The sequence below is a fragment of the Hoplias malabaricus genome, chromosome 6, assembly GCF_029633855.1.
Source record: "Hoplias malabaricus isolate fHopMal1 chromosome 6, fHopMal1.hap1, whole genome shotgun sequence".
Classification (NCBI taxonomy): Eukaryota; Metazoa; Chordata; class Actinopteri; order Characiformes; family Erythrinidae; genus Hoplias; species Hoplias malabaricus.
In genome coordinates this window covers 16,955,197-16,978,078 of record NC_089805.1, presented here as the reverse complement: position 1 = coordinate 16,978,078, position 22,882 = coordinate 16,955,197, and the positions used below count along the sequence as shown (strand labels likewise).

The 22,882-nt window shown below is 36.7% G+C and overlaps 1 protein-coding gene across 1 annotated transcript; it reads right to left on the bottom strand.

Moving 5' to 3' along the window:
• Window positions 1–271: 271 nt before the first annotated feature.
• On the bottom strand, window positions 272–17,058 carry hax1 (HCLS1 associated protein X-1). Its single transcript, XM_066675060.1, has 7 exons — window positions 16,925–17,058; window positions 5,150–5,388; window positions 1,984–2,204; window positions 1,721–1,778; window positions 1,498–1,619; window positions 1,062–1,182; window positions 272–533 (listed from the first exon to the last, which is right to left on the bottom strand). The coding sequence occupies exons 1-7, from the start codon at window positions 16,993–16,995 to the stop codon at window positions 457–459; spliced, it is 909 nt and encodes a 302-aa protein (XP_066531157.1). The 5' UTR covers window positions 16,996–17,058; the 3' UTR covers window positions 272–456.
• Between the last annotated feature and the right edge of the window lie 5,824 nt (window positions 17,059–22,882).

Below are 22,882 nucleotides of genomic sequence, written 5' to 3'. Positions count from 1 at the left end.
TGGTAGAAGTACTTTCTATCTGAAAGATATGGCAAAATTAACACACATTTGAAATGGTTCTTGTCTCTTATTGCCGTTGTTTTAAAATACTTTGTAGACTTTTTACATTAAAGCAATGGATTATATCCCAGCTGAGATGACCTACCTCCTTAGTCTTGTGTATGAGAGGAAAACACAGCTGTAATTACTTCACAGTAAAGCACTAGCTTTTGGGTTCGGTTGCTTAAGAGAAACACGTGACAAGGCAAATATTTTATATACTATAATATTTATTTATTTTTCTCAAAATGCAGTCTTTATACAATCAAGCCTCTAATTTAAACATAAAAGATTAGAAAATCAACACAAATGACCTACCAATTATGGTATAGCCTTTTCAAAGAGAAACTATGTCCACAAAGATGAACAGATAAGTTTGTGGCATATATCATTTGTAAGAACTATCCTTGAGTCCCTTTAGCCTTTGAAGCCACCAAAAAACTTTCTGAATAAGGAAAACTCATCCTGCATGTCCGAGGAATGCTGAGGCTCACCTGTAAAAACAGACAACATAAAAATGGCACGACTAACAAACAACCACTAATTGATTCTGAAGAAACAGAAGATGATCTTCAGGCATTTACACAAAAAAACCCACAACGCTCTTATATCATGAGTGGCAGGCACATATAAGAGCGGCAGAAATAGGTGATTTGTAGCTAAGTCTGTTATCAGAAGTGCACAGTAAAGGCGAAATGGCTGAAGTTTTCAGTGTTTTAGGTACATGGAGGACTGGGTATGAGAGTGGGGTGTTGTGTCATGTCACTGTTTTATGTGGTAGATCCAGATAGCACCAGTGGCACCAAGTATACATTAATCATGCTAGTGCCATCAGTAAACAGGGAGGCCTGTAAGAATCTGCAGTGTTGGATATGTCGTTAGTTGCTGCTATGAGTCATTTTAACCATCCGTTTTACTTATAGAGAAAATGAAATGAAGCGGTAAATGAAGGAAAAAAATCTAAATAAAGTAAATGAAGGAAAAAAAAACCCAATTCAGAACATGAATGTGGAACACCTAACCTGGTACGAGTGGACCAGACTGATCCCGTTGGCCCTCCAAGACACCTGGTCCTTCTGAGCGTGTCACTGTTGTCTTCTCATACCCCTGGCCATCCCTGACTGTACGTCTCTCTTCAACAGTCTAAACACCCAAAAAAAAAAATAAATAAAAAAAAGTGTGAACATTAATTTAATCACATTTCCAAGGTGTGATTGTAGAAATGTTGTTTTTTCAATTTTTGTTCAAACTATGAATTAATTATTTATTTGGTCATGCAGAAATGCTCAATGTTTCTGACAATATTCCATGCACATAAGCATTTCCACCCGATTGAGTGGGGCATGTCTCTTGTATATTGTACATATATAGCATGTATATTCTACTACTATCTTGATGATAACTATGCCTTGATGTGGAACAGCTATAAAAAGGAATATAAGCTATGGGAAAAATTACCCCATCTGGTTTCACCACTTTGGTAACTGTGACAGACTTAAAGAATGATCTTGCATGTGGCTCTGAGGGAGCTGGAGTTAAGATAGGGTCCAGCCCGCGTGCAGAGACCTGTGAGTCCAGATCTGCAAACAGGTTCATAAAACATTAGTTACTCTGGAGAAAAAGACAGGGCTAATCATATTGGGGAAAGGAAAGAAAATAAATAAACAAACAAATCACACACCACCATCTTTTTTTTCTTCATCCCTCTGTTGTGGTCCATTGCTCCAAATATCCTTAAACTGAAATGATAATAATAAAAAATTCAAACACATAGTTACAAGTTTATAGGGTAGAGCTGCACTCAGCTGAGAAAAAAAGAGATTTTTAATAATCTAAAATAGTTTTATATAAAAAGTGCTTTCCAATAGTAATCATAATGTAGCCATCTATCATAATTAGGAAGGAAAAATAATGCTATTTATTGTAATGGTCATTTTCATTTACCCTGGAAAAGGGGGGAAAGTGACGGAAAGGGCTATCTGGAATGCCTGAAGACTCAGGTAATGAATTCTCATCTTTTGGTGCCATGAATGGGGGACGATGTGGGGAATCATCTGGTGTCTTCAGCATGATATCTCTGAGAGAGTTCCCACGTCGTCCTCCTCCTCCTCTTCGATTATTTCCATCTGGTACTTTTTGGGGTGGAGCCTCAATACTTGGGAAACCTGAAAATAATAATCAAAGGGGGCACTCAGAAAGAAATATGTTAGCATCAAGTGGGATGTTCTACATTACAACAAAGGATATCATTTTGAAATCCCCCAAGTAGGTGTTTACAGTTCAGAAAATATGGATCTATGGGATTCAATTATGTTAAAGGCATGTCAAACAAAGAAATAAAAAATTTGAGGACTTCTACATTTAGAAAGCCTAGATGATGCACACATTTGTTTTGCAGCTTCTCTGAACATTAAATATGTAAAATATCTTCCAACATTACATCTACACCAGCAGGTCAAACTCAGTAGGATCTAAAATCAGGTTTCATTCAATTTTGACCATTCCACACCAAGCACACCTGCATCTAATTTCTCAAACCAAATAGTGAAAATTAAACACTCAATTAAAGAGGTCTGTAATGCTGTACATGCATAATTCTGATGTTTTATCTTGACCTCAGGATGATAAACATAGTGTCATCCTCAATCAGGCTGTCATTTGATGCCAAAGTCTGCTCAGTTGTTAAAACCTTTTTTTACTACCAATACAATACTGTATTGTATTGGCCCATTCAATACAAAATTTGCCCATTCCGCATCTGCTGCCAGATCTTTTATATATGCTTTCATTTCTATCTTCTTGTTGGCGTTAGGTCTTCCTCCTTTCAGAATGTACTGATTTTCCAGAACACTACTGCTCATCCTGTCACCTGGACACACCAACACACTATGCTCATTCTAAGTAATTTTCAAGTTTTAAATGTTCCAGTTGCAAATTAAACCAGAAACCATGATACCTGAAATTTTGGAATTGAGCAACTGAATCAATTCCCCACAATAATATTGATAACACAAACCAAAAAATTGGCAAATATAAAAAGATATAAACCTATGTTTATAAGTTAATAGTATCTGATTATTTGTATCTGATTGTGTGTCAAATTGTTCAGGTGGGTAGGTACTATGGAGCTTTCTTTGGTGTAAAACCCAAAAAAATAGTCACACACGTGTATCAATAAATTTGAAGTCACAGAGAAAATCTCTTCAGGAGTTGCAAACCGGTAGATGTTTTTTACCCTCCCACAAATACAACTTAACAGTTACAAATTCTTCATTGCACGTGCACAAGTCCAATTCTAAACACACAAACACAAAAATATCAAATGCTCAGAGTTTTGCTAGTTGCAGCAGTGAATATGGGGCAAAACACATTCACACACACTTATAAAACATGCGCAAATGTTGCACACTCGCAAACCAATATGTCATTCTGTGCATTGCAAGTTTCACACCTGTATTTTGCACAAACACAAGTCAATGATTATACCTCCACGAATCTGCTGCTACGAGTCACAAATGCTGTCTTTTTTGCTCTCACATGACATCCTTTTTGCACTAAAACTCTCAGTCAGTGTGGTGCAATACTAATTTGTGCATCTGTAGAGCCAGGGGCGGGCACTGTTCAGAAATCAGTGAACCGTTCCGACCAATCAGAAGACTCGTTAGGCACGTATGGAATGCTATTAGCTGAGGTCTCCTGTTTCTGTGACTGAGCACCTCCTACAAAAGGCCCTCTCCAGAAAACAAAATGAAGGGTCCATGTAGAAAATGGAATGCAAAATGGGAAAACTTAAAGTGGCATAGAAATAAAACCAGGAAAGTTCTGTGTGATTCTAGGGCTGTGCTCTGGGGGACTCAAGCCGCGACTACTGTGCTGTACATATAGCTACTGTCTGTTTTAAACAGGGCATAGCCAGGGATAAACTGATCGAGTCAGGGCAGAGTAATGACTTGTTCACTGTTTACAGCTATTTAGAGCTTTGTACCCATACTCTTAATATGGGATATTTTACACATCTTCTATATGTTGCAAGAATGTGAGGAAGAAAGAAACCAAATGAAAATCTCCTCAAATTTCTAAAGGAAAAAAAAATTTCCTCCCATAATCATGCTACCTCAGCCTCAGCCAGTAGTATTCAACACATGCCTAACGAGTCCTCTGATTGGTCAGAATGCTTCGCTGATCTCTGAACAGTGCCTGCCCCTGGCTCTACAGATGCACAAATTAGTTTTGCACCACACTGACGGAGTAATTTGGTGTAAAAGTGAGAGCGTGCAGAAGCTGTCAAGGGTGAGCAAAAAAGACATTATTTGTGACTTGTAGCAGCAGATTCGAGGAAGTATAATATAGACTTGTGTTTGTGCAAAAAATACAAGTGTGTAACTCGTCTTGCACATATTCACATATTTGTTTGCGAATGTACAACTTTTGCACGTTTTATACGAATGTGTGAATGTGTTTTGCACAATATTCACAGCAGCAACTGTAGCAAAAATTATATGAGCAAATATGCAAATATGAGCATGTGATATTTTTTACATGTGTGTGTAGAATTGGATTTGTGCACCTGCAATGAAGAACATGTAAAGGTGTAACAGTTAAGTTGTATCTGTGTGAGGATAAAAAAAAATAATCTTTTGCAACTCCTGAAGAGATTTTCTCTGTGAATTCAAATTTATTGATACATGTGTGACTTTTTTTCTACAACTACAAATTTCACTATCACATGTGCCCAGGGGTTTTGCACCAAATATACATCCATAAGATACCTCTACAATGGCAGTGTTGTTTCAATGCAAGTGTAATTGTTTGGTACAAATAAATCACTTTTACTCTTGAAAACAAGTGTTTTGACTTGTTAAAATGTATACACATTTACTTGTTTTCTGGTGTTTATTGATATATAGAAGGATGAATTTAAAGTAACAACCTAATATTTGAATCTGTGTGCATAACTATGGGTAAACTGGAAAGTTTAGCTGTGGAATCAAATTCAAAGCTTTGGCATGAACTTGTGATTCCTGAATGCCTGGATTCAAAGCATCAGTCTTTTTGGGATCAATTCCCAGCCATACCTTCCAATGAGACAGTCATTGCAATATTAACATACCTCGGTCAAAATGGCCCAGATTTTCCAAGATTTCCTCCATCTCCCTGAACATCTGTCCAAACATTTGTGGCTCATAAAAGTGCATATCGCCTGGTCCAAACCTGAACCCAAACCTGAACGGCTTGTCTAGAAACTCTTCACCATAGTCCCCCCAGTGCTCAGATCTAAATCCAGCATCTTCGTCTTCATCATCATCATCATCATCCTCGTCTGGTATTATTCCATCAAAAAACGGCTCCCTGTAAAACAGGTTTGTTATCTTAAACAAAAAGAGACTGTAATAATATTAAATGGAAAGAATCATAACACCGTTTATGTTTATTTGACAGGGGCAATACAGATAAACATTGCTTCATAAAATAATATACATTATAAATAATATAAGAATAATATCAACTATAACATTAAAATTACCGCCTTGTTTTTACACTCACTTTCCATTTTATCAGCCTTGTAGCATGTAAGCTATAAATATTTGCATGTTTGTTTGACATTATAAGACAGTGTTTAAAAGATTATTTTCTTATATGTATACAAACCAATGTTAGAAAAATGACACAGAAAATATAATATAAGGGAGAAAACATTAGATGGTTGCGCAGCTAAATTGTCCCACATTCATTCCAACTTACTGTAAATCTGGCATGCAGTAAGTGATTTTTTTTCTTTTTACTATAATTACCCAGCTAACAAATTTTAGATTCCAGAACGTTCCAGGATCAGCACTTTTTAAGCAAAATATAACATTCCCAGAACATTGAGGAATGTTTTCCCAAAATGCAGAAAAAATGCCCAAAAAATGTCCCCATTCCAAAATCCGCCAGTTTCACGCATCAAGGTTTATTTTCTTAAAGGCATTATTTCAAAAGTTGAGCTCTCAAATGAATGAAACCAGGTTCAATTTGTGAAAGAAATCAGTTCTTATTTCATATGAGGCCTGGGCAGACCGAGAAAAAAAAAATTGAATAAAGAAAAAACAAAACAAAAACATATTTGTTTATTATTTTTTTTTTATTATATATATATATATATATATACACACATATAAATAAATATAATTTTTTTGGCAGGTGCTTCTTAATATCAATGACAACAACAAATACAAAAAATGTTTGATTAAGAAGAGCTCAATTTGTGAAAAACCTACTCACATTTTCATGTGTAATAACACAGTACTAGATTTTGGGCAAATATATAAATATTCACTCGTTCATATTCATATATGTATGCATAGCTACTATTTATTTACATATTTATTGCTTTTTTTAGATGCATACATTATTTTTGGTTTCGAATCGTGGTGGTCATACCATAAATGGCCTTGACAGATTAAAATATTTGGGCTGAAATACCACTGGATGAATATACACCATTAAGAAAATTTGCTGAGTAAAAAAAAGGATTTGTTATTTTTTAACTTTGATACTATAACTACAACCCCATTCTCAGAGAAGTTAGGATGCTTGTTAATGTAATGTAAACAAAAACATAATGCAGTTATGTCCAAATGATTTAAACCATATATTTAATTATAATTATTACAAAAACTATATTTCAAAGTTGAAAGTGGAAAAATTATTATGTTAACTGGTAACAGGTCATTGACATAACTGGTTTTACAACAAGCATCTCAGAGGGGCAGAAGGGGAGTGGCTTGTTATAAACATTCAAAATCCAGTTGAAAAGATGGCATGAGGATGCATTAGTGCACGTCGCATGGGTGGCTTGCACATCTGTGAAGGCATGTTAATGCTGAATGATATATACAGGTTTTGAAGCAACATGCTGCCATTCAGATGTTGATTTCTGGGAAAGGCCATGTTTATTTCAGTAAGACAAGGCCAATCCACATTCTGCATGCATTACAACAGCACGACTGCTTAGTAAGAGAGTCTGGGGGCTAAACTAATCCACTCCCACAAAACTTCAAAACTACCACAACTGGTCTCTTCATTTCCCAGATGCTTACAGTGTGTGATTAAAATAAGAGATGATGCAACACAGTGATAAAACACCCCTGTCCTAATTTTTTGGAACATGTTGCTGCCATCAAATTCAAAATTACCCAATATTCTTTCAAAAAACTTCAATTAAAAATTTGGAATATATACTTTGTATCAAAGGCACCAAAAAATACATTCATTTTCAAACTGGGCCAATTCCGAAAGGCTGGATATAAAGTGAGCATTTGTTATCTTAGGATAACAATCAAGAGGAGCCGTACACAAGAGGAGAAAAAAAATGATCATCGGTAAAGTGATGAAGGGTGACCTTGCTTAGGCAACATCACAGACATGAATGGGGCCCACTGTTATCAATTGAACAGTGGTAACAGAGTCTTTGCCCTCATGATGCTTTTTGAACTGTTGTACGCACTGAACTTGGAATATCTGAAGAGACTAAATTACACATTTGGGGCTGTGCAAAACATTTGTTGGACTAGGAGTAGTAAAATACCTGCCATATCTCCCTTTCTGCTGGAGTCCAATTTTTTTCTTCATTCATCAATATTTAAAAATAAAAATTACTCTCTCTGACTTCAATACCCCACCCCCAAAAGTGTTTTGATATCTGACATTTATTTGAGTTCTTGTGAGAAATCTGCTCCGATCTGATCCACGGAGCGCAGAAACTCCTGCCTTGCCCCTCCCTACTCCTCCTCTGGTTAGCACTCATGCAGTGCTGAACGTCAGGCCAAACCACTCCTACACAATTCTCCTCTGAACCACAGCATCAGACAGCCAGGTAATTACAGTGTCTGTGCAATCCCTGATGTAGTTTGGTGCAAAATTAATCACAACACTTAAAATTATAGCGTCACCGAAAACATTTCATGGCTACTGGCCCTAAGTTTCCTTTTTAAAAAAGGGGGCACTTGCCTTTTCATACAAAGTGCGTCCAAATATAATGCATAGTCTTCACGTTTTGTACTAATGAAATACGTAATTTCAAAGCCTTGTCCAGCTGTTTACTGACTTTTGTCATGTTTAATGGGGAGGGGACAAACTGCAGCAGACAGAAAGACAATTTAAAGACAGTTTTACTGTTTTGCAAATTAGACAAGTTCACAAATTATGTTTAATTTAAAATCTTACTTATTACTTACGCATACAATATGGCCTTGTTTTTGCCTGTTTTTCATTTATTTATGCAATTTTATCATTTGAGTTATTTGATTAGATGTGTATTGATTGTGTTAACAAATATATATATACAAATTAAATAATAGCCTGTGTGTGTTTTTTTTTTTAATGAATCATTTTGGCAATGGGTGCCCTTTTTTTGTTTGAGCACCTGCCCCCAGAAACCTCTGTGCATATGCCTGCAAATAAGCAATTAATCAGACTTTTTGATATAAAGGCTGTTTTTCATATAGACATCTGTAAAAACAATTCTGATCAAAGCAAAACCTCACTCAAATATCTTCATCTCCCTCATGTTGATGCCGCCCCTGATCAGAGTTGTCATCTGATGTTTATTCACAAAAGTGAAGTGGATGGAAAGACAATTAATTTCTCTTTTGTCTGCCAATATTTCTTTATAGTGCATCATATTTGCGAAATTTTTGGATGCAAACCATTGTGCTTTCACAAGCGGTACTGTGCTGTTGAACTCATAATGAGGGTCCAGATCAGATGACAGGCCAAGCCACCAGGAATCCTTTCTCTGGTTCTCATAATGGCCAGTCTGGGCCTCTACTCATTTGTTAAAGAAAGAAAAACTCTAAATGGTCACTGAAATAATTATATATTATACAACGATACAACGATAATACTGTATACCGTGGTATATAAAAATATGGACTGTATCTCAAAATGAGGGTGTGTGTGATATGTCAAATTTCAGTTCTGTGTCTTTGAAAGTCAGCTAAAATATTCATGTGCATTTAAGAGAGCCAAAGGGAGGGGTTGCCATGGGAGCTCAGTGACTGCCGATGTCGCGGTCTGAAAACGGGTGGGAAAAAAAACACAAGCCCAGTAGCCCACCACAGTTGTAAATTTAGTGGCGAGTTTGGGTTGTTGGTGTGCACTGTCGGGCTGTGTTTAGCTAAATTCACTCGTATACCCCAATAATACTTTGAGACGTCATGAAAAATCTGGATACCAACAACCCCCATCTGTACACATGATCCTAACAGCAGACTTGTGATGGTACAGGGACATTTGTCAATAATTTGTAGGTAGTCTGACCAGAGTTCGTCACAAGGTTTCTTCCTCAGCTCAGAGTTTTTTTGTGTGTCCCCCTCTCTTGGTTTTTTGTCTTTCATATTAAAACTTCACTGGATTTCTGTAAAGCTGCTTTGTGACAACATCAGTTGTAAAAAGCACTATGTAAATAAATTTGATTTGATTTGATAAGCCTAGCGGTTTACATATTTTTCCATTCACAGATAATATTAATATTAGATTATTTTTCCTCAATAAATAAACTCCCATTTTAAGTGATTTTAAGACATTTGCCCACAAACTCATTCCAAATATACCCTGTAATGAATACACCTTCATAGATCGAATGGCCATATGTTTACTATTTAGTCATTGAGAGTTGTTAGATTTAACTTGATCTGTTCTAATGCTGTATGTGTAAAGCAATAAGTTCTTGAATGTCATAATAAAAATATAACTTAGTAGTATCGTTGTTATTATTATTATTTTCTTTCTGACATTTCAAAAGTCTTAATGTTTGCATGGCGCACACAGCTTGCTTGTAGGCACAGAGACAGGTTTACACCGTAAAGGCATTAAAAAATTCTTTACTGCCTTTAATATATAACTATCGTTTGAAGTATACTGCTAAAAAAAACAATAATTGCTGTAGTAGCCGTGGAAGATTAATTGCACATACAGGCACTGTAATACACACATGACCATGGCAATGTGAGAACCATATATTTTGCTTGCTTTTTTTGACAATGCTACAGGAAGAAATCTTCATGCCATATTATGGCTGCTTATTATTGACCGAAATAACAATTACTGATCTGGATCACTTTTAGAGCATTTGCAGATTTATTAGAATTACATTTAATATATCTGTCTACTTATTGATTTTGCTTTATATTTTTAAATATTAAACTGTATTTTCTAAATTAAATTAATTGCTTATTTGGCGGCACGGTGGTGCAGCAGGTAGTTTCACAGTCACACAGCTCCAGGGACCTGAAGGTTGTGGGTTCAAGTCTTGCTCCGGGTGACTGTCTGTGAGGAGTTTGGTGTGTTCTCCCAGTGTCCGTGTGGGTTTCCTCCCACGGTCCAAAACCACACGTTGGTAGGTGGATTGGCTACTCAAAAGTATCCATAGGTGTGAGTGAATGTGTGTGTGTGGCCCTGTGAAGGACTGGCACCCCCTTGAGGGTGTGTTCCTCCCTTGCGCAACAATGATTCTGGCTAGGCTCTAGATCCACATCGACCCTGAACTGGATAAGCGGTTACAGACAAAGGCTGGTTTCCCAAATGCGGTTTCAGGAGAAGCCTCTCGCTGCAGCCTGTAGGAAGGCGGAGTTGGACATCCAACTCCGCCCACATCCAACCCCGCCCTCTCACACGTCAGAAGCCACGCCCGTGCCCAGTGACTTTTCTGTGTCCCAAATAGTGCTCTAGTCACTATATAGTACACTATTTTAAGGTAGTGTCCGAAATCGTTCCCTACCCTCGTGAATTTGAACACAGTTCACGCTCGCGCCCAAAAAACTCTCAAACAGAATTTTTTAACGGAGAAAATAACAGCGCACGTTATGTCGGTGAGTAAAAACATTTAGTTTGTAAGAATAATTACAAAGCTCGTTGTTAGTGTGTTTGCTACATACACGAACACGTTATAAATACGTTATTTCAGTATGTACTAGTAGTGTCGTAGATAAATACACGAATATTCAACTGCGGCACGCGTGTTATATGTGGTTGATTTTGCCAAATAATTAACAGAGTTACTTAATGACACACAGAAAAAACTTGCCTATAATATTGCCTCCGTGTAAGTAACAAGACTTTTGACTTAAAGAAAAGCTCACAAATGTAGTTACAATGAACATTCATATCACAGATAAACTGTAATCTCCTTTTATGTTTTATTGTTTCATCCAGCCCACGTTCAGGCCACTTTTGACCCTTCAGTGTTCAATGTTCTGAGCTGTATCTATGGTATGTTTCAGTATGCACTCTACATGGCCCTTGGTTGGCCTTTTGACTTCAGTCAGGTGATTACTTCAGATTATGATTATTTACTGATTATGACTTTTTTGAGGATACATTTCCAGTAAGGCTTTAAACTGCATTCTAAACTTTGTCATTTGTCCGTTAGAGTGACATCCCACAGCTCCGTAGGTGGTAGTGCCGGTTAATTTTAGGGAGCATGTCACCTGCAAGGTATATACATCTGTTACTCAAACAAAAATATTTACACATACATGCAGCTTTCTCTCAGACACATTGTACATTGTACTGTGATGTTTTGCATTTTGGAGAGACCAGTTGTTAAAGTCGTTGTATTGGGTTATTTAAATTGTTTTTGTTTGATTGGTGTATTGCAAACAACTTAATGTTTGTAAATGTAGCTGATAAACCTAATTTTCAATTATCTTACATCATTTAAATTCCAGCTGTATTTTAGAATGGTGAGCTCTAATGTACAAGGAAAGGCCAGTAAACACAAGAAGGGAAAGACTGAGGAGCGTTCAGGGTCTGATGGTTTATTTGAATTTATAAGGGCACGTCAGTGTGTAACTAGTCTGACTTAAAAGCAGTTATTTACAGCATCTGATAAGCTCAAATTAGACATGGTCCATTGTTAAATAGTATTTATATTAATTTCAGTCTGGATTTCACCTTGTTTTTTTCTGTTAACAGTAAAGGCGACTGAATGTTTACCGTCTCCATTGAACAGGTGTTTGTGTCTGTTCTTGAAGCTGAACTGGGCATTTCAACTTTCATTTTGCTTAATGTGCAATAGCCTTCACAAATTAGAAAACTGTGGTTTGTTTTAAAGAAATTAATTGGAATGTAGGTTCTGTGGTAAATTTATATTTAGCTTTTTTGTTTCACTAAATTTAAATAAACTGTAAAACAGTGTCTGCACTCTTCTATAACGTCTTTAACAGATGCCCCTCACGGTCCTGGAGTAGATTCTATTAGAGGTTGTCCTGGAAGAGGGTGACCAAGCTTTTTTAAAGCTCTCACTGGTGTGTTGCCTCTTCCGGGACACTGTTGGAAGACAGTCATTCCGGGCCCAAGCTCATTCTCAGTAGTTTGACAGTAAGTATAAAGTGCATTATTGTATTTCAGTAAACTTTATTTTAAGATGTTTGTATTCCTTATAAGAAGAGGTGGTAATCTCTTAATTCTCAAATTCGACACATACAGCTGTTGTGACTTGGAAACTCTACTGAATACAAACAACAGTTTCACACAGTGTATGGACTGGAGCGCTGCCTGTGCTGTAGAGAGACGTATAAAGACTGTTTACTGGGTTTGTGAACTGCGTATGAAGTTTGAGAATAATTTCTTTTGCCAGTGGTTGCAAAAAAGTTGACAAATAAATGTTTTATGATCAGATTTTGATGGAATTTTGCAGTCAAAAGCAGTGTTTCTGGCTTTGACAATAATAATAATAATAAATATATTTTAATTATACAGCATTTTTCAAGGACTCAAAGCAATATGCATTCGTTATGATACAGAGTGCAAAGAACTTCAAAAGACAAACAAGATAAAGAATATTATATATATGAATATTAAAAGTATGCTTCTGTTTATTATTTGTTGTCCACAGGCTGCTTTGGGAATGGGAGACGTGGGGGAACTTGTGGGGTATTACAGCGAGGACATGCATCCTGGGTTCTGCAGCCCATTCTGCCAACAAGTTTATAAAGATTTGGGTGTGTGAGTGAGCCAATGTTTGTGTGGGGTGTGAGTGTGTGTGTATATATATAGAGATATAAAATGTTGTAAAGGCTTGAAAATAAAAAAATAAAAATACTGTGCCAGTTTTTCATTGTCTTTAATACAGACTGCACACCCGTGACTTAACCACATTTTAGAGTTCTACATCATTAAGGATATTATATTTGACTCTATTTCAAGCGACCGCGACTGTAGGGAGTTGTGAATGGAGTGCTAAGTTGTGTAATGTGTTTCTCTTTCTTCTTATTGAAACCAATCCTGCACGACTGGACATTTGAACATGTGTTATATATTTTACTGCAGCGTTTTCTTCACTTGGACATTTGGAATATTTTCATTAGCATCATTATCTCTTTAGTCTTTACTTTTATTTCACAGCCTGGCTAATTACCCTTAGACATCTCTAACCACTCACAGGTAGTCATTATTAGTCTTTATGAAATAAGTGGTACCTCTAATATTTGTGAATACTTATTTGTCTGAACCTCAAAACACAGACTTTTAAATACATATGAAAATGGTATAAGCTTCTAATAAATGGTATGCAGACAAACAGCATCACCTATGGAAATCTGTGTGTTCTTAAAATGAGAAGATGTTCATGTCCAGGCAGCGATGCTTATTCTTTCAAGGCACTGTACACTTAATAGCACTCAATTTTATTATTGTTTTGCAGTCAGCTATGCACTACATACACTACATAACAATCCATCATGTCATAGTTGGCATAACATTACCACTCGTTGTGGCTGAGAATAACCATCATGAATAACAAAATTAACCTGAACGATATCCTCCGTTCACCCTACCATTCATAATAATAGTCTGCCAAACATTGACAACAATGACAAAAGTTAAATCAAATCAGGTATAAATCAGGTAATCTTTTTAACAGATGCCCTCAGCGGAAAAACATAAAAGCACCTGAACAGTATAATAATGAATAAAAGACCGTATGCGTATTTAATGTGATTCTCAGTGTCGCTAAACATGTCTGCGTTCAAGTGCCACACAGTGCTTCTTGAACACGTCAGTATTAGAAGGCGTGGCTGGATATGGGCGGAGTTGGATGTGGGAGGAGTTGGATGTCCAACTCCGCCTTCCTACAGGCTGCAGCGAGACATACTTGGGTTTCAGAGCACCTATCAGTAACTAATGGAGATTCAAGGTAAACACCTACCTCTAAGACCCTCCCACACGTAAAATTTGTCTCAGAACTCTGATGCAAAATAAAATTAAGCAGAAGCAAAGAGAGAATGGCACACTTAAAAAAAATAAATAAATAAAATAATTAAAAAAAAAAAACAAACAAACAAAACAAAAAACTTGTATTTAGTTAAGCCCAGGCTGATGATGTTCTTTACTGTATCTTGAAACAAGTCTATCTTGTACTTTAATTTTAATTGGAAAAATGGCATACTGAGCAATCGTACACAAAAAAATTGATGTGAAACTGAGATTGTCGAGGTCCTTAATCACTTTAGGCTAGCACAAATACACTTCCCAAGTACAGTTCTTATCTCACATTGTAAGGACAACCTTGTGTCAGCTTGTCACAAGTGGATTTAATACTTTAAAATAACTTCCAACATAGTACACAGAGCAGCTATGCACACAGGTAAAAAAAAATATCCTAAAGTCAAGGTGGAGATGTAAGGCATCATTCATGTCAGTCCACAGTGATTACAGATAGAAATCCAGACTCTGACTGTTTTATTTTTTTTCTCCTAAACAAATGAACCTGTAGAAGAAACTGTAACATCTACAGACACCAAAATGTGTGTGCATCTCTTTGGACAACAAAAATTACTCCGATTGGTCAATCGGGTGCTCTATAATTTAGCGAAACATGTTTTGCCTCATAACTCCTAAATGCTAGACACAAGATTCTAATTTTCCCTAATTCCTTGCATGAAGACAAACAACTTTGCCCGACTATATATGTCCATCTAATTTGCTAATTTTTATTAAATGCAAAACCTACATTTGTGAACTAGTCCCTGGATTTTGACCCAAGATTCTGGGTGTCAAAATGTTCACAGAAACCTGAAATTGAATAACTATCAAAAAAACTTGAAACATGTTAACATGATGGCCACCATATTGCAAATGAACCTCTCCCATGATTTGCATTTTTACTGAAATTGAACGAAACCTCAGACATTTACTATGAGATTCTGAGGTAGCATGACACACATGGCACACAAAGCCCTATAATAGCTAGGTAGCTGTTTCTCAGCATCTGAATGTCGTCTTACATGCTGCTTCTGCACTGCAAAAAACGAAATCTAAGCAAGTAAAATTTACTTAAATGTAGTCTAAATATATAGTATTACTCATTTGGAAACTTTTGTATGAATATAATAAGAGTATTCAACTTATTTTTACCTGTTTTAAATCATTTTATTTACATCAAAGTGTCTTATTCCATTGGCAGATATTTTTGCTTCTTTTTGCTTCAATGAATCCAAGTAGGTGGAGCTTTATACATTCTTTCAGCTGTAACGCAAACAACCCAGGACACACATTATTGGGAGAGGCATGGAAGCCACACAGTGATTAAAGTCCAACATTTTATTGATAATTATTAAAGTTCAGGTCCTTAAGATTCTGCTAAAACAACATATGTCCATGTTTGGTAAAAATCCAGAGAGCAGTTTACATCCTAATATGTGTGTGTTTGCATTTCTAAGCAGAATGTCTATAATTACTTCTCTGCCTACATCTTATGTGTGAATTAAATATTTAGATTAAGCATATAACTTGTTGAAGAACAAGTTCCTCTTTTCCTTGCAGCATTTTCTCTCCAGATCCTAACAGATAACATTATGTTCATCCTTCATTGCATACATTGCACTGCACACTGGCACACAGAGCAGAAGGGAGGAGGTGTTTCATGATATGATTGGGCCATCCCTGTGTCAGTAAAGAACATAACCAATGGGCAGCACATGAATTTGCCACAAAATTTTGCCCATTCAAAAAAAAAAAACATTTTAGTCAACTCTGTTATTCACATCAGCTCTGTTACCATCAGTGTCAACCCCAATTTAGGGTTTGCTTTAAAAAATGATAACTAGAAATATTATTATTGTTAACAAGTTGATCAGAGGTTTTGTCACAATTACCTTTCTAACTATAAGAAATTTTAAAGCATATAATTCATTTTTAAAGCTATTTTAAAAGAAAATACACACCTTCTTGGCTTCTCCATGAAATATGTGGAATTTTAATCCAAAATATATATAAAAAAGTAATCTTATTAAAACAAATTTTGAATAAATCAATATAGAGACAATAGTTCTCTTAGGAAAGACAGGGAATTAAAAATGTATAATATATGCTGACTATGTGTTTTTCACCCAATTTGTCTGTTATAGAGATGACAGATTTTTCTGTTAGTACCTTGTTTTTCAGAATAAATGCTTTAAATGTTACAAGTGTAAGATTAGCAAAAACTGCAGACGTTAAATTTAAACTGTCTGAAAATTGAAAAGGTTTCATAAAAAAAGATATATATATATATATACATACATGCAAATGGAATTTGCCAGGAATGGGCCAGCTGCACTTTCCTTTCACCACGAAACAGAAACTGTAACTGACTCTACGCTTTCTAACTGAAGAGGAAAACCCGAATTCTCAAACGAATTTTGAGAAACACAATGAAAACTCGTAAGCTCGCAAGGCAGGTAATAAAAAAGCAAATAATGCTGGTTGTTGCTGACATAAAACCTTGTCATTCTGAGCAGTGACTCGTAGTGTATCTTGGTCTCTTCTCGTTCTGTCGTGATGACGACGTGTTAATGCGGAATTTAATCAGCAATTACAGGCCTTTTTCATATGTTAACCACTCAAATCATAAGGGACAACTCACCTCCGGCCTCCTCCACTATGTCGACCCCCGGGCAGGCCAAAAAAACCCCTGAACAGATCAAACACACTCATTTACAGCAGAAAAAACGCGGAGAACGAACAGCCATTACAGCTTAGAACGAAACTCAATTCTGTCAAAATAAAAGTCATCCCTAAAAATAAGTAAAATTGCTCAACTGTCATAAATTACAATGAAGTCAAATTGAATGAGTTTAAAGATTTAAAGAACCTTTGTATTGACTAACAAAACTGTCAAATGACATTTATATTAAATTATTTCAAACAATCAAGAGAAAATCATAATAGGAATACTGAAAAAATTACCTTGGGAATGGAAAATAGACCTTTGTGGTAAGCAAAATATAAATAAATAAATAAAAATAAAAAAGAAAATCCGCACACGAATTCAATCATAACACAACCCCCCTTCCCAAACACACACACGTCACAAAATGGATGATCTTTTCATTGGATATTAATAACTCATAAATACCTCCTCCTCAATGTTCCAAAAGTATACGCTTTCACACTTTCTCACAGTAGTCTGCCTTCACACACATATGAACTTGAGTGACATCCCATTCTTAATCCATAGCGTTTCATATAATATCGGCCCATCCTTTGCAGCTATAACAGCTTCAACTTTTCTGGGAAGGATTTCCACAAGGTTTAGGAGTGTAGTTATGGGAATTTTTGACCATTCTCCCAGAAACACATTTGTAAGGTCAGACGCTGATGTTGGACAAAGAGGCCTGGTTCGCAGACTCTTTCATCCCAAAGGTGTTCTATCGGGTGGAGGTCAGGACTCTGAGCCAGTCAAGGTCTTCCACATCAAACTCACTCATCCATTTCTTTACAGACTTTGCTTTGTGCACAGGTGTGCAGTCATGTTGGAACAGGAAGGGTCATTCCCAAGCTGTTCCCACAAAAGTTGGGAGCATGACATTTTTCATCATTGATCAATTGTTTAAGAGTTCCATTCACTGGACCTAAGGGGCCAAGCCCAACTCCTGGAAAAACAACCCCACACCATAATACCCCCTCCACCAAACTTTACACTTGGCACAATACAGTCAAACAAATACAGTTCTCCTTGCAACTGCCAAACCCACACTCATCCATCAGATTGCCAAATGGAGAAGTGCGAGTAGTCACTCCAGGTCTCCAATGCTCTAGAGTCCAGTGCTGTCATACTTTACACCACTGCACCCAATGTTTGCATTGTGCTTGGTGATGTAAGGTTTGGATGCAGCTGCTTGGCCATGGAAACCCATTCCATGAAGCTCTGTACGCACAGTTCTTGAGCTAATCTGAAGGCCATGTGAAGTTTGGAGGTCTGTAGCAATTGACTCTGCATAAAGTTGGCAACGCTTGCGCATTATGTGCCTCAGCATTCGCTGACCCCAACCTGTCATTTTATGTGGCCTAGCACTTCATGGTTGAGTTGCTTATTTGATTTTATATGATTTGCTAAAATTATGTAGTTATTTATGACACATGATTTAGAATGAAAGGGCTTCTGCTCCATAGGTGCGAAATTTTAATTTATATTTGCTGTAGACTAAATTCAGGAGAGTGTTAACTGCATCAAATTACAAACCGGATTCCAAAAAAGTTGGGACACTAAACAAATTGTGATTAAAAACTGAATGCAATGATGTGGAGATGGCAAATGTCAATATTTTATTCGTAATAGAACATAGATGACAGATCAAAAGTTTAATTTGAGTAAATGTAACATTTTAAAGGAAAAATATGTTGATTCAAAATTTCACAGTGTCAACAAAAAAGTTGGGACAAGTAGCAATAGTTGGCTGGAAAAAGGAAACTGAGCATATAACGAACAGCTGGAAGACCAATTAACACTAATTAGGTCAATTGACAACATGATTGGGTATAAAAAGGGCTTCTCAGAGTGTCAGTCTCTCTCTGAAGCCAAGATGGTAAGAGGATCACCAATTCCACCATTGTTGCGCAGAAAGATAGTGCAGCAATACCAGAATGGTGTTACCCAGTGTAAAATAGCAAAGACTTTTAAGTTATCATCATCAACTGTGCGTGACATCATCAAAAGATTCAGAGAATCTGGAACAATTGCTGTGCGTAAGGGTCAAGGCTGTAAAACTCTACTGGATGCTCGTGATTTCCATGCCATGTCATCCGGACCAGAGAGGACAAGGATAACCCAAGTTGTTACCAACAGTCTGTTCAGAAGCCTGCATCACTGATGGTATGGGGTTGCATGTTCAGGTTCTAGAACAACATATGCTCCCATTTAGATGTCATCTCTTTCAGGGAAGACCCTGCATTTTTCAACAAGATAATGCCAGACCACATTCTGCAGCAATCACAACATCATGGCTACGTAGGAGAAGGATCCAGGTACTGAAATGGCCAGCCTGCAGTCCAGATCTTTCACCTATAGAGAATATTTGGCTCATCATAAAGAGGAAGGTGCGACAAAGAAGGCCCAAGACGATTGAAAAGTTAGAGGTCTGTATTAGACATGAATGGGAGAGCATTCCAATTTCTAAACTTGAGAAACTGGTCTCCTCTGTCCCCAGATGTTTGAGTGTTGTAAGAAGGGGGATGCCACACAGTGGTAAATGGCCTTGTCCCAACTTTTTTGGGATTTGTTGATGCCATGAAATTTAGAAAACTTTTATTTTTCCCTTAAAATGATGCATTCTGTTTTAAACTTTTGATCTGTGATTTGTGTTCTATTTTGAATATAATATTAGATGTTGGCACCTCCACATCATTGCATTCAGTTTTTAGTCACAATTTGTTTAGTGTCCCAACTTTTTTGGAATCCGGTTTGTAAACAGTGACCGTTCTACAAAACTAAACAACTCAAGTAATAAATGAGTGTAAAAATCTTTAGCCACTTAAACGTTGTGTGTTTTTTTTTTTTTTTTTTTTTTTAATACCTTTTCAGCTTTAAAGGTATGGAGCTTCTGAATATAAACCAGAGAACAGGGTTTACCCACAATCTTGGATGTTCTCCATAGACCCAACATTTTCAAGTCAGTATTATGTGGCAAGTTCTTGAAAGCTGAAACCTGAGCTCTCGTCTGTCATGATCTCCTCAAAATTAGTAAAGGGTTTGAATATGCTTTTTTTTTTTTATCTAAGGACAGCCATCTCAGAATATGTGTGGTAAATGCAAGCTCTTGTGATGTAATCAATGTTGGGCAGCATCAACCTTTGTACTTACACAAGTCAACAGCTATCTTTTCCCAGGGCAAGTCTAGAAGTGGGGTGGTAAGCAATTGGCTGTCTCATGTGACTTGGACTGTAAATCCTGAATTATTGACTGATGACAAGATCCTTGATATCCCTGCCAAAACCTGTTTACAACAGGGCATGTCTGTACTGCTGTGTATTTTATGTATCCTTATCTGCCCTGGATGAATCGTTTTAAGCCATATTACCATAATATATGTTCTGTGATTACAGCTAGGTTGCCTCACTTGTGCAGCATATTTATATTGCTTCCATCAACTCCTGCATGATTCCCACACATTCTTAGGCCAGCCAGAAAATATAATCCCTCCAGAGTGTCCTGGGTCTATACTAAGACCCACTTTGTTCTCTCTTGATGTGTTCAATTAATTGTTTCCTTACATGTACAATTTTGTAAATCATTGTTCAGCAATAAATATGAATCATGACTCATTTTTTTGTGTATTTTTAAGTTTACAACATCAAACACTACACCTTCATATTATATGAAAATTTCATAATGAATGACCCAATAGAAATTTTCCAAAATTACTTTCAATTAAATCTTTTTATATTGACTCCCATTGAAAGTTAAGAATCCCTTCCTGGATAGGGACCTAATGATCTAATAGCTATGTTGTCAGGAGCTTTTAGCTCCCGGAAGGGCAAACAGGTCTGGAGTGAAGATCCAGACAAACACCATTCAAGCACCCTTATGAACACCATAAAAGGAGTAAAGTGTACTCTGCCCAGAAGGATGTTACCAGAACCTATCCCTGGAGTCAGACCAGGATTAAGACCACTTAACCAGGCTGGGCTAAGCCCAAAAAGGCGGTGTGGGAAGATCATGAGGCCCACCACCTGTAGGATCCAGAGTGTGCTCTGGAACAAAACTCCCTGATAGGGGTTGGTCTCTCTCCTTGTCAGTAGTTGCAAAGGGTGAGAGAGGCGGTGCTGGTGTGGGGATAGTCCCTGGCTGGTGGCTGTACAGTTGGAATTTGTCCCAGTAAACGAGAGAGTTGCCTCAATGCAGCTTTGGCTCACAGATAGGAATACTTCTTGCAGGTAGTAAGAAGTTTTGAAGAGGATTCCATGCACTGACTCTATAGTCTGAGATAGCACCCAGAGAGTTATAAAATGAAGACTACAGGCCACTCCAGGCTCTGTTAATGACACAAGGTCTCCAGTGGGCAAGAATGAAATTCTGCTCACACCAGATAGAGAGAGACAGTCACTGATCATTCTATTCCTCATTTTTTATGCATATTAATGACTCTTAAATCTACAGAATCAAAATTTCCTCAACTCTCATGGATGAATCGAATCAATTCCTGTTTCACAAGATTCAATGCTATAAAATTTAGTTCCAGTTAGACAATCAGATATATAATTATAATTGTATGTATAAAATTACCCTTAATATGAGGAGTCAGTTAAGGTGAGCATCTGATGAAGATGCTTCATGGACACCTCCCACTGGAGGTGTATCGGGCACGTCCAACTGTAAGGAGGACCTGGGGTAGATCTAGGACACATTAGAGGCAGGGGTATCTACCAGTTGGCCTGAGAACACTTGGGGATCCCCCAGGAGGAGTTGGTGGAATTTGCAGGGGACAGCGATGCCTGGGCTTCTTTACTCGCCCTGTTGCCACCTTGACGCTGAACAGATTAAGCAGAAAAGATGATGATGAAGTTACTACTTTGTTGATACGTGTGCCTGCCTTTCACCCAATTATTCAGAGTATGCTCCAGCAGTAACAAAAAAAAAAAATTAAAATAAGGGCTGCCTTACACAGAATAATTTTGGTATTGTCCAATATTATTCACCATTCTTAGAAATGATCTCAATTACTAATCTTCTTGAGCAGTTCCATTATTTGTATTGCCTTCCTTCACTACCTGCACTAGAATAATTAGTGGTATTAATAATTTATAATTAACACCACTATTTATAATATTATATATATTTATATTATTATTATATTTATATTATCATTAACACCACCATCATTGTTAATTACTGACATGCGTTTGCTGCTTTTCCATCAAATATCAAATGTTATCCAGATAGGCAATTTGCTGGCATGCCTACACTGCAGCTCATACATCTTTTGTTGTAATTATTCTGGGGCTGTAATGATTCCAAATGAAAGACATTTGAAACTTTTCTTTTCACTGGATCATTTAAAAAAAAAAAAATACCTACATTGTCAAATACACTGATTGCTTCTAAGCTCTTGATAAGACCCAGCTTTGTAACTATTATCTGGCCTAGAAATTTTTACCTATTTTGAAAAGATTAATAAGTAATATATTTACATTTAATTCATACATTAAATGGTTAAATATGTGCTGAATCTGACAGGATTAAAGTAGACTGAAGGAGAAGTAGCATGGTCAACATCCAACAAGATCTGAGATTTAACAGTGTAGATGGATGTGGGTTCACTATCTGGCAAACAGGTCACCGTTGCCCTTTCTATATAACTGATTATTAATGACTATTAATGTATTAAGAACATAAATGTTAATAAATATATTTAAAATAATTTATAAACATTTATAAGGGTAGACTTATTCTAAAGTGGTACCGATAAAGCCAATTGTAATGCAGAAAGCTAAAGCAACAAAAGCAGTTTAATCATGGTTGTAGGCAGTTGTGGCAGGGTCTTGGGTTCTTCACAAGCAAGGGCAAGTGACCATGTCACTTTAGGCTGGTGTGGATAAATCATTA